Source organism: Melospiza melodia, chromosome Z, assembly GCF_035770615.1.
Source record: "Melospiza melodia melodia isolate bMelMel2 chromosome Z, bMelMel2.pri, whole genome shotgun sequence".
Classification (NCBI taxonomy): domain Eukaryota; kingdom Metazoa; phylum Chordata; class Aves; order Passeriformes; family Passerellidae; genus Melospiza; species Melospiza melodia.
In genome coordinates, this window is record NC_086226.1 from 32,157,839 (window position 1) to 32,170,685 (window position 12,847).

At 38.7% G+C, this 12,847-nt stretch overlaps 1 protein-coding gene across 2 annotated transcripts in view; it reads right to left on the reverse strand.

The window, feature by feature from the left end:
- Positions 1-775: 775 nt before the first annotated feature.
- Positions 776-12,847, reverse strand: part of LOC134431835 (chondroitin sulfate proteoglycan 4-like) — a 28,492-nt gene continuing 16,420 nt past the window's right edge. For both annotated transcript variants that reach the window (XM_063180042.1, XM_063180043.1), the window contains exons 6-9: positions 12,709-12,840; positions 8,425-8,597; positions 3,731-3,914; positions 776-3,230 (exon numbers count right to left, since the gene is read on the reverse strand). In XM_063180042.1, coding sequence (XP_063036112.1) covers positions 1,180-3,230; positions 3,731-3,914; positions 8,425-8,597; positions 12,709-12,840 — 2,540 coding nt within the window. In that variant the 3' untranslated portion in view covers positions 776-1,179. The remainder of the gene's footprint in view (positions 3,231-3,730; positions 3,915-8,424; positions 8,598-12,708; positions 12,841-12,847) is intronic.

The window sequence follows — 12,847 nt, forward strand, 5'->3', positions numbered from 1 at the left end:
TTTCTCAGTGGAAATAAAATTGGGCCTTAACTAGAGACTGCACATCACTACTGAGCTGGGATTTTCAAAAAGAGTGAAATATTCCCTTTGCACAGAAATTATTGCACATTTCATCACCAGAGCAAAGTTGGAGTACACAGTACTTGGTAGCAGTGCATAAGGCATATTTGTTCAGTGTTCTGGAACATGAGGGGTAAACTGTGAAACTTACAAAGAGGATACCTTGCAGGATTGCTTCTGTCAATAGCTTCAGGATCCATGACAGTATGCAGCCCAGGCCTTGATTCTACTGCCACCTGCTTGAGTACATAGATTCCAGAGAAGGTTGTGTTTGCTTCACTGGAAGCAGAATTTACCCCTTTCTCAGGAGCAGGAAATTTTATGCACATCCAGATATAATCTAAGCCTAAAGGTAATTGAGCAGACAGGCTGACTGACAGATACTCAATCTTTGCCATGTGGAGTAGAGTTAAAGGATATATTTTAGCAGCTTTCAGACACTAAAGTTCAGTACAAAATCAGGAAAAAATAAACCAAAACAAAACCCAACAATATCTCACAGTATTTCACCAGAATCCTTATTCACTGCTGTACTGTTGTTGCTGAATTGAATTCTGGATATCAAGTTTAGTGACCTGTCAAAACATTCAGTTTTGTTTCTTTACTACTGGCCTCTGAACCGCCTTCAGGTTAAAATTACTGAAATTATTGAAATTAGCATCATGGAAAAATTACTTATTGAAACAATTTGAAGTTCTTCAAAGAGAAGTAATGATTCAGAAGGAATAAAAGACCTTTATAGCAAAATCAGTTAAAGAAAAGCCCAACAATTCAATAAAAATACATAATCCATGACAGAACACTCTATTTTACCTTTCATGGGAAATAAAAAATACTGCATACGTGGGGTGCACTCAAAATCCACAAGGCCAAATTCCCCATTAAATTAAGTGAGCATTTTGCTGACATACCAACTGCAAATCTTCTGTCATGGCCACTGTAATCAGTAGGATTTTTGTTATTATTATTTCACAGGTTCACAGGTATTTAGATTTCATCTAACAAACAGTGTATCATTTAACCTATAATAAATGAGTGTACTAAAGAGCAAATTATATGTCAACAATATATATTCACTTTTCCATATGACATCAATTAGCATGACCAAACCTGGTCTAACTATACCCAGTACTGATTGTGCTTCAAAGCTGGGTTTGTTTTTCGACAATATTGGATCATTTCAGGATCAAGATTTAAAAAACTGTTTTTCAGATACCTTTCTGTAGTTGGAGAAGCCACTGTAGGAAGCAGCTGCTCATGTTTTACTGCCACAAATGTAGAGGCTGTACTCCTCTCAGCCTCCTTCAGAAGAGGAGTCACTGTGACAGAGGGCACAGTCAAACTCTGTTCCAGACATCGATCTGCACTACTGAGGATTGCATCTGTTTGACTTTTGACTACAGGTTTTGTCTTATCTTTCTTCTGACACATTAACAAAATGCACACAGAAGTAACAGCAATAATGAGTAGGACAGACACCAGGACAAGGGGGATAATAATATACCAAGGGCTGCTTTCACCTGCCTGCTCTCTGTGACTCCTGGCATTAACCTGGTTTGTCATCTTCAACTCCACAGATGCACTTGTTCCCATGGCCTGATTTAGCAATGGACCTTCCTCATGTAGGTTTCCCCAATGATTCTGCCCTGGCCACATGGTTGGTTCAGTCCTCTGTGGTGCTATTGCAGGGTCTTCATTCTGTGAGGAGACTACTGCCTCATCCTTTGAGGTAGAGTGAGCCCTGAAAGTGGTCATGCTGGTTAGAAAAAGCACTTCTGTTGTAAAACCCTGCCCAAGTGGAGGACTGTGTGGCACAATGGAATACTGAAAACAGCCAACAGCAGGCTGTACAGCATCTGCCCTGAGTATAAATGTAAATGAGTCATTCAACAGATTGATGCCCGTCATATTTGTGTCTATGTCTAGAAGCAAAACACCACTATCGATGTCAGCCTGGGTGAACGTCTGAATATCCTCAAACACTGCATCATTCACAAATCTTTTCTTAACAATCCTCCCATGAGAGGGGGGCACCATCACTTCAAATCTAGGATTGCTGTTTGTCAAACTGGCTAGCTCAGAAGCATCCAGGTCACTGCTTCCAAATTTATAAGCTGCTTGATTTGAAATCTGCAGGTCAGATATAATTTGTACTAAAGGCTTCGCTGTGATGTTCAGCACTTGTCCTGTTAGATTGCCTTCTGCAGTAAAAAGCATAAACTCCAGTACATCACTGGAAGCAGTAAGATTTGTCAGGTGGTAAGAGAGCCTTCCTGAGTACAAATCTGCCTGCTCAAATTTATTAACCTGCTCATTTCCAATCATGAGGCGCCCATATTTGAGTGGCTGAGTTATTTCATATATAATTTTAGTGCTTTTTCCATTTGTGACAGCTGAAAGCTGCACGTCAGTAATAGTGACTGATGTCTGGCCCTGTGGCAGTGCAACATTGGTAAGGTTGACAAGGACGAGAGTGATTGGTACGACTTCAATACTGAACAGTTTGTATAAAGGGCGATGTTTACCATCAGTCACACTGAAATAAAACACCCCAGAAGACAAACTTCCATCCTGTACAAACCACACTTTACCACTGTCAACATCAGCTTGTGTGAAATCTTTTATAGAGACACTGAGATTGCTTTTCATTGCTAAGTAACCATTATTGGGGTTGCTAACAATGGTGTATTTCAGCTCAGCTGGAGCATTATCTAAGTCTTCAACTTTCAGGTTCTCTGCGCCCAGCACTGACACATCTCCCTGCAGGACTTTCAAGTGCAGTCTTTTAGTCTTCAGTTCTGGAGATTGGTCATTCACTGGGAAAACAGTGATATTAAACATCTCCTCTACAACTTCACTATGGGGCTTTGTAGCAGGCTTGCTCTTCAGGTTCAACCAAACAGCAAAAGTGAAATTGTCATATAAAGATTCAGAATTATCATGTATGTACATAATTCCAAATTTGTCCAGTACATATTGGGAGAAGTTAGGCTTTTCTTTGGTAACATTTTGTTCTCCAACAACAATCATGCCATGCTGGGGTAAAGACACAACCTGATACCAGACTTCATACATGGAGCGGTGTACATCAGGTAGCTTAATCAATAGGTTTGAAGCATCTAGATTTGTTTTGTTGATTACTACTCTACCTCCTTCCTGGACTATGGCACCTGGCAGAAATGAAAAGAGAATCTTAGAAACTGAACATTTTATAGTTGCACTATTTCAGAAACTACATATTAAACACTGATGACGCTCAAAAATTTCTATCCTTTGTGGTATCCTTGATTTCCATGTCATGGCTAAAAATATATTACCACTACTTGTAAAGTACAATCAGATATGAAAGACAATATTTTTGACTGATGCATACACTAAGATTAAAGAAATACAAGTATCTCAAAGCTCCTGATAGTGTTTTCCACCTACCATTACAGAAAACAAAATATCTTCTACAGCAGTAGGAAGCATTAAACCTATGTATCTATTTCATTTCTAAAGGTGCAGTGAATGCAGCACTCCAAGCTACTACCGTACAGTACTTTCTGTTTCAGAAGTATTCTGGTCACTGCTTACTGAAGAGAAAGAAATTTTTGTTTTTCCTCCGTTCTTCAATGGACCTCTGACAGATCCAAAACAATTCTGAGCCAAAACAGTGAAGCATTTTTACCTGTATTTGCTAGAAGATGACTATTCTGATCATGACTGTCAATTTCATATGAAATGACAACATGGAACCTCTGGATATCCAGAGCAGATGGTGGAGAGGATACAGTAAATGTAAAGAAATCTTCTGCACTCCAGGCAGCTGACTCAGCATGTAAGTGTTCATACATGATCACACCTTCATCAACCTGTTCCAGGTAAAAAGTAGACATATGTGTAAGAGCAAGGTAATTATAAGCAGAAGAGCATTAAGGACAGAAAAAGTATCTTGAGAACATTGTTCAAAAAGACCTTTGTACCTTAGTCCATGCACAGAGTATACAGAATCATAGAATTGTTTAGGTTGCAAAAGAGCTGAAAGATCAAACCCAACTGTTAATCCAGAACTGCAAAATCCACCACCAAATCATGTCCCAAGTTCCATGTCTTTTAAAATATCCAGTTGGTGATTCAACCACTTTTCTGGGCAGTCAATACTCAACTGTGTTTCACATTAAGAAAGGTCAATACTGGGTTCAATACTCAGTTGTGTTTCACATGAAGAAAGGTGTCCTACCTGGAAAGGTATTCCATTTAAACCTCCCCTGGCACAGACTGTGGCCATGTCCTCTCATCCTAATACTTGTTACTTGGGCAGATTGAGGCCAACTCCCACCTGGCCACAGCCTCCTTTCAGGCAGCTGTAGAGAGTGATAAGGTCCCCCCTGAGCCTCCTTTTCTCCAGGACAAACACCCCCAGCTCCCTCAGCTGCTCCTCACAGCACTTGTGCCCCAGAGCCTGCCCCAGCTCCATTGCCCTTCTCTGGGCTCTCTCCAGCCCCTCAGGGCCTTTCCTGCAGTGAGGGCCCAGCCCTGGACACAGCCCTGGAGGTGTGGCCTCAGCAGGGCCCAGCACAGGGGGACAATCCCTGCCCTGGCCCTGCTGGCCACAGCATTGCTGATCCAGGCCAGGATGCCATTGGCCTTCTTGGCCCCCTGGGCACAGCCTGGCTCATGTCCAGCTGCTGCCACCAGCACCCCCAGCTCCTTTCCAGCCACTCTGCCCCAGCCTGTGGAGCTGCCTGGGGCTGTTGTGACCCAAGGGCAGGACCTGGCACTGGGCCTTGTTGAACCTCACTCCACTGGCCTCAGCCCATCGATCCAGTTTGTATGTACACTGAGATTATCCCGCATTTCTCTTTCTCTTAAGATGGACTCTGTGTTGCCAGATAAACACATGAAAGTAATGAAATGTTACTGGGCATGAATTTTTAGTAAAAGCCTTACATGAAGAGCAAAGAGATACATAACACTGAGAAACTGCCTCAAACTAGTAATGGTGATCATGTGCTCAGATGGACTGTATTTTTAGTAAATTAAAGTATCAAAGTCTTGGGTTTTCTTCGCAAGGACACTAGCAGGGCTGGATTATTTGTCCTGAAAAAGAATATGAAACGCTGAAGGCTGAAGAAGGACTTTGATGTAGTTATTTCCTTCAAATGGCAAAAGACACTTGGTAAGAGACTAAGAAAACCTGAAGGAAGTGCAATGACCACTGATAGTTACTCTCACTTACAAGCAAAAAGGTGATGGAACTACACAGTGGAAAATTTCTACATCATAGCAAGACAGGGATTCCTAAAAGATGAGAAGGAATCTGGTTTGTCCTCTCCCTGCCTGCACTGACCTTGCAGATTGTCACACTCAAGGAATCTAATCAGTCCACTGTAAGCAATCAAGCTTCAAAGTATTGCAAGATACTGCAGTACGTCTCCAGAGAAACAAATGCACATGTAAGATAAAACCATTTTATCTCTTTAGACCCCAAAGCAAAAGGCAGCATTTTCAGATTATTTCTCACCAGCTGGAACTATACCTGAATTTTATGATCAATACTATAATACATTGGAACTGTAATAGAATTCCTAATGATAGCAAGACTAGACTACTTATTGAATCTTATCCAGTAGATTCAGCATCTGGTCTGCTTGATAATTCATTCACTGCCCTGGAGAAATGACAGCTACACCCATTAAATCCTTGGCAAGTTCCCAGGCAACCGCTGACCAGACCTGCACATGTTAGTTTGTAACTGCCTGAGAGATTCCTGTCTGAGATGGTGCTGGTTTTAAATTTACTATTTTAACATAGTCCTCACACCCTGCAAACACCTTAAAGGGACTCATTAGTACACATTTCTATCATACATGCTTGAAAGATGTGAAAAAAGAAACCAAAACCCCCCTGGTGTTATCAGAGATGAAGTTTAAAAGTATAGAATCTGAGGGGTAAATACAGCGAGATTGAATCCTGAAATTACTGCAACAGCCCCCACTGAGATCACTACGCAAACTGACCTTTCAAGGTCAGTTTTCTCAGCAGCCTCAAAAACATCCCAATTTTTCTCTAAAAAATTTAGACTAATGTGATGAAATCCTTTATGCACATCTCCAGGTTTCTGCTTTCTCTATACTGATTTAATTCTTAATGGCTATTATAGGAAAAACAAAAAAAAAAATAATAGCAGAAGAGTATGTTAGCTCAGGGTAACTTTCCAAAAACCTTTTTAGGACTTCAAGCTGAGGACAGCAAATTTTTCTAACAAATACAGGACAATACAAATCCTTTAAATTCAGCAGTGTTTATTATCCATCTTAATTGGCTGGTTGTTTTGCAGTTTTTTGACTGCAAATCCATTATAATGTCTGTCTAAGAACTGAATGCAATTGGTGAGGATTTCTGTGTTTACCTCTGCAATGACTCTATATAATGAAGAAGCTGTGGTTTGCTGTGAGATGAAAATACTTCTAAGATATCACAGAAAGTACTGCAGAGAAAAACAAAACTCAAACATTATGTTGAAAAACTCCTGAGTTACTCAAGAGTGTTTAATGTGCAAAAAATTTTTTTATATTAGCTGAACAACATCTGTTCAAGAAAAATGCCTTGGAATGCAATAGTAATTTCTGTTTCTTTTTGCTGTTTTTTTTTCCCCTTTGGCAACAAAGCAAAAAACCACAGCAAATACAGAAGAGTTCAGCACCCCAGCAAAAGGAGTAACTACTTTTCCAAAGTGAAATTTCAAGTTCCTCAGCACAGAACTAAGTCAATGAATACCCACAGACCTACACTAATGCAAAATGTTTTTCAATTCAAATCAGTTTTTCAAGCTTATTACCAAACAGAAACTAAATGCTTTAGTCTCCATTACATGGACAATGTACAATGTTTGTAACATAAATGCCATTTTCTTCACTCATATTTAACTCCCTGTGATTACAACACACTGAACTGAAAGCTTATTTAGGATCCCTTTCTCTCTCTTACATCTCACCCTCTACCAAAATAAACAGCAATCTTGTTTGGATACTTGAATTCCACCTGCAAGAAGTCATTCAGCTCTACTTTTTTGAAATTAAAATGGCCAATAGAAATATCTCCAACAGACAAGAAAAGCATGCATATTATTTCAGCCCAAAACCTTTCACAGTTTACAAAGTTAAAAGGAAAGTTAGCTATACATTACTAAAAACTAAAGCTACAGAGAATAAGTGACATGAAAGCTACAGAGAATAAGTGACATGTTCTGACATGGTACTGTCCAATAAACACACATAATGGTCACATCCACAGGCAAAAGGAGTGACACTTCAAAACCTTAGCTGAAATATTTTGTGTCTAACATGCTTAATTGTTTCATTTAATACTCAAAAAAAATCACATATTTTGGGATCAGAAGGGTAAAGTGTCATTATACAGTTCATTGCTTTCATCAAACAAGACAAAACTCAGCAACTTCTGAAACAAGACCAATGGCATAACGGGATTACAACATGTTTTTCATGAAAACCATTCTGTGTTCATCTTGATTTATAAAGTCCAGGTGGAGACCCATTCTACAACCATCCTTGGTCAGGTTGTTTCAAAGCCTGATGACAACAAATAAAAATGTTGTCCTTTTTCCAGGTTTTACTGCCCAAGTTCAAATTCTGACCAATAGATTTTCTTATTCATTCATATACTCAATCAAATAGCATTTTTAATCTGCAAAAATACGTTTTTTCCATGAGCAAAGTCAGAAGATTGACCCTCTTTTATCTCACTCCCTTTAATTTTCTGAGAATAGCTTAATGTATGCTAAAGATAGTTATATTCGAATTCTGCACACAGACAAGTAATTCCTTTTGCAGAAGAATTTTTCCATCGAGTTACATAAGCTGCCACGTTTTAGTAATTCAGTAAGAGAGCCTGTATCACAGTTAAGATACTTCACACATTTAGTACCACAGCCAATACAGTCAATAAAAGTCATCTTGGGGACAGCCATGAGGACTTTGTACAGCTGAAACAGATCTGATACTTGGACTTTTCATAGAGAAAAAGGCTGCTTCTTCTGCCAAAAACTAAAAGCTTCCAACCTCTGACTGCTGGTTAATGGCACCAGAACAGCTCTTCTTGACAAATAGTCTTACAAGCAAAACAGTGGGAATTGCCAAGACCCTGCTAGTATCCAAGCAGAAGGGAACAAAGGTTCCTCTTGTGTTCATTACTAGACACCAGATATTTAATGACATAGCAAATCTTGGTGATTGCACTGATGGGTCACATATGCCTGGTTACTTAACAGATATAAATGGATCACACAAAGAATGAGCAACTGAGATGCTCTCTGTAGTAACAATCTACTCCTCAACTAGCTGTTATAAATTAAATGCTTACCATAGACTGTGTAAAACTGAAGATTTCCTGAGTGGTATCATCAGAATCTACTCTGATCAGCCTTCCAAGTTTTGGGGAAGTTACAATCACAAAAGTTATAGTTCTGTTTCCTGCACTGGTCACATCATTGGTTACAGCTTTCAGATCATGCTGTGAAATAGGTTTCCTGGAACCTAAAAAATGTGAAGTATAGGAACAAGATTTACAACAGATTTTTTTTTCCAAAAGTCTAAGTTTTGCATGCACAACTCACACTCTCACCCAGGTATTCTACGTACCATTTTAATAGCGTTTTATAAGATCAGCAGGGTTACTCTTTTTCTAGATACCTTCTGGTTACAACTCTTCAACAGCTTTTTCAATTAAAAAGCCTATCACAGTAGGATGTACCCCCATTTTAAAAATACAGTTTTCTTCAGCACATGTAATCGCTAAATACTGGCTTCTGCAAAAACTACCTGAAGTATAGATTAGAGCACATATAAGAAGTTCTGCTTCTATATCACATGTCTAGAACCAAATTCAAACTCCAATGTTTTTGGTATTCCCAGTTGCCACAGAAGACATAGGTGATTTGACTCAGAGAAGATTCAAAACGACAAAGTTTCTAATGAACACATAAGCCAAAATCAATTATTAACAAAAGTACACTTTATCAATATGAAATAGGATTTTCATTAATAAAATTAAAACATAAGTACTGAATTAAACAAACTAGGAAGAACACCATGTAACAGAAGTAACAGCCTGAACTGAAATAATGCATTGTTTATTAAGATAGATGGAAACAGAGTGGTAACAAAATTCTTTTAATACATAGCACGACGCTAACCTTACTAAGGTTACTACCTTCTGTCCTAAAGATTATAAAGAGCTTTCTGGAATTAGTCAAAGCAAGACAATTTTTGACACAGCTGGGGCAATAATTTCCTAGCTAGTAATTTCCTAAAAGAAAAAAAAAATTGGCTTCTTTTTAATGCAGTTTCAAGGTACACAGTCGGCAAACTAAAATTTAAGCTCATGATCATTTTAGAGGAGCAAGATTCCCATCGTCCTATTCCCCCTGTATCCCCACTTCTGCCTCCATTTTCACATTTTATCTTCTCCTTGAGCAACAAGGTTTATAGGTTTCAATACATAATTTCAAAGACTATATGGTATTAAATATACTTGAAATCTGAATTATCAATCTATCTCTTACAAGAATAACACAAATATGTATTATATACATATATATGCCATAATATTCAGAAGGAAAAAAACATTGCAAGGACAGTGAAGAATAGGGATGCTTTTAAAGCCATTATTAATACCAGGAGCCTGACTGTTCACATCTGCTTGTGCTCCGGTTCAAATAACAACTGCTTTGAAACAGAGCTATTATAAGATCTTCTGTCTCTTCCTGTTTTCCCATTTTTTCCTTCCCATTCTGTGTGTCCACTGTTTTGAAAAGTGAAGGAGTCTCTCCGGTTGAGAAAAATTCTCCCAGACAATATTTAATTCAAGAAGTCTTCCTCCTCTACCTCTCCCTTCTTTTCCTTTTTTTCCCTGTGACAGGAAGGGAGGGAACCATGACCTTTTGCATACAGCAGATGTGGCCAAGAATGTACAACTTAGCACAACAGTTAATCAGACCACATAAACCTGCAAACACAGTTATTTGCATAACCTGCTAGTTATGCAAATCAGGCCTTATTGCCTTAACAGACTAACTCTAAAACACGGTCACAGCATAGTGATGATGACCAGCATCTGAGCTGTGATGCTAAAAATCTGTCTGAGTGCAAAGTTCAAACCATCTGTCATCTGCTGCAATTTTTCTTGACCATACCAGGGTACCACGCCACTGTCATCACAGAGCATGGCGATGGGGGGCAAGGGCATCTGTCACAAAACTCCCTCAATTCCTAGCAGACCTGACCTCTCTCACTGAACTCCACAGGCTGAAATACAATCTAGACACAGACAACATAGTCTATCATGCCCTTCTGTAAATTAGCATCCTCCCCAAACTTAACCTTCTCCTTCATCCACTTCTCACTTGAGAGTTGAGAACTTCCCTGGCACTCACAGTAGTTCTCAGGTCAGACACCTCAACAGGGAGAGGAAGGTTATTTGTCAGCCAGCAGACTGGGTGAAAGAAAATGAAGTGAGAACACTGCCTGTGTGTTCCCAATCACAGAAGGAGAGATCACAAAAACCCCACCCAAACACAGGGGACAGGAACAGACAGAGGAGGAAGAAACACAACAAGAACAGGTGACACTGAATAAGGCCAAGCTAATCAATTCAAGTAGAGTGCAACAGCGTAATGTTGGTGCCTCGTAATTTTGTTACACATTTTTACTGCCTACATTTAAGATTTGGAAAATCCTTTGGCATGAGCATTCTCCCTACCACTGCCGAAGAGTTATAAATCATCTCAACATCTCATCAAGACTCATTTGACAGCTCTGCTTCCAATTAACTACAAGTCAGGCTTAACTCTCCTCAGAGAAACTCAGCTCATTTCTTTTTTGAGCAATTGCCTTCCTGAAGAAGAAAATCCTTCCATTGTACATATCTAGCAGACAGTAGAAAAAGCTAATATATCTAGCAGTCAGTTTTCTGACTATGCTGAATTAAACAAGCTTCTCTTAAAACAGAAAAAAAGTCTATGAATTATATAAACAGATCTGGTATAGCCAACACAAAAAAAAAGCAGTTCATGCTCTTATAAAATTGCAAAACAATATGCTTTAGAGAATAGTTTACACCCCGTCACAAAGACATGGTAAATTCTTCAAAATAAATTCAATTTTTACTACCCCAGAGAGAAGATTTCTCAAGCTGGCTCAAAATGATCCCTTCTTACTAGGGCGATAAAATTTAACAGGACACTGGCTGTTGTTTTTATATATAGTAACCATTTGGCACCCTAGTTGTTGTAATAGTCATTTCATGATTGCAAAGTACAGCTGAAAGCCATACACCTCCAGAATGTCTCTAAAAATACCATAAAAAGAACATGTGAAAAATCTAGTAACACTTTATAACATCTAAAAGGAATTTTGCTAATGCAAAGTAAGTGAGAATGCAAGGAAAAAACTGCAATCTTGGACGAATACAGTTTGCAGTGCTGAAAGAAATACTGTATTTTGTAAATGGAAGAACTGATTGACAGCCTAGAGACTTTGCCTTCTATGGAAGTATTAGGCATACTTTTCTTACAATTATCATTGGCTTAAGATAGAATTCCAGTAAATCCCTGGGCCCAAGGCAACAGTACACACCAAAATTGCAGGTTAATAAGCTTTGTAAGTGGATTTATGTGAATCCCATTTATATTGACTGAATTAGAAGATCATGCTGCTACAATCTCATTTTTTGTTGCCTGTGTTTAAGTGGCTTTTGCTGCAAACCTTTGTTTATGCACCTTATATTCAGGAAGTGTAAGAAGATAAAGTGCTCCTCTTAGATATCCAATTAATAAATCAAGGTACAGACTACAACCTCTGGAACTCTGCCAATTCTTAGTATCTCTCTGATTCTACAGATCACATTCAGAGAAACAAAAAAGAAGGCATCACAAACAAAAGTGTGATGCAAGATACTACTGAGTGAAAACTAATCTTTATTTCTCCTTTAATCCTGCAATAAATGTTAGATTCCTAACTCAATGAGGGATTACTCTTGCCAATGCAAAGGAATAAATGGCTCTGATGAGACCTCTTAGCACATCAACTCCTTCAATGGTATGATTTCATTAAAAAATACTCAGCTGCTGAAACAACTAGCTACAAATGCACAAATATGAATCAAAGTTTTCCAGCCTTCTGATTCCTCAGTGAGTCTGTGCTGCTGCCTATAATTCATTTTAAACAAAAGAAAAGTGAACTAGCAATCTGGAAAATTTACACGTGGTATTCAGAATCTCATGGCCACAATCTTCATTCCTCTATTGCTTTTACAAGGCACTATCACAACCTCCTAAATCTCTAAATATCTGAATGGACTACAGAGATTTTACACAAACCTAAATAGGAAATCTCCAGAGCTTAGGCAGACAGTGTTATTATCACATTGCAGTTGAACATTTCACTGCCAGTTTCTATGACTCCAAGCATGCACATATCAAAAGGTTAAAGACTGTAAAGCAAAAAAGCAGTATGCCTTTCTTAAAAAACACACATAAATATTCCCAGCTAGTTTTCCATAGTTTAGTCAGTTAATTATCTGACAAATAACTCTCTATTAGGCAATATTTTCAAGTGGACAAAATAATGATCATCTCAAAAAACCTACCTGGAAAGACTCCGAGCCCTTTGTTCACTTCAAGGCTAATGACCAGCATCTGAGCTGTGATGCTAAAAATCTGTCGGGGTGCAAAGTTCAAACCATCTGTCACCTGAAAGTTGAAGCCTCCAGATATTGCTCCTGTGGA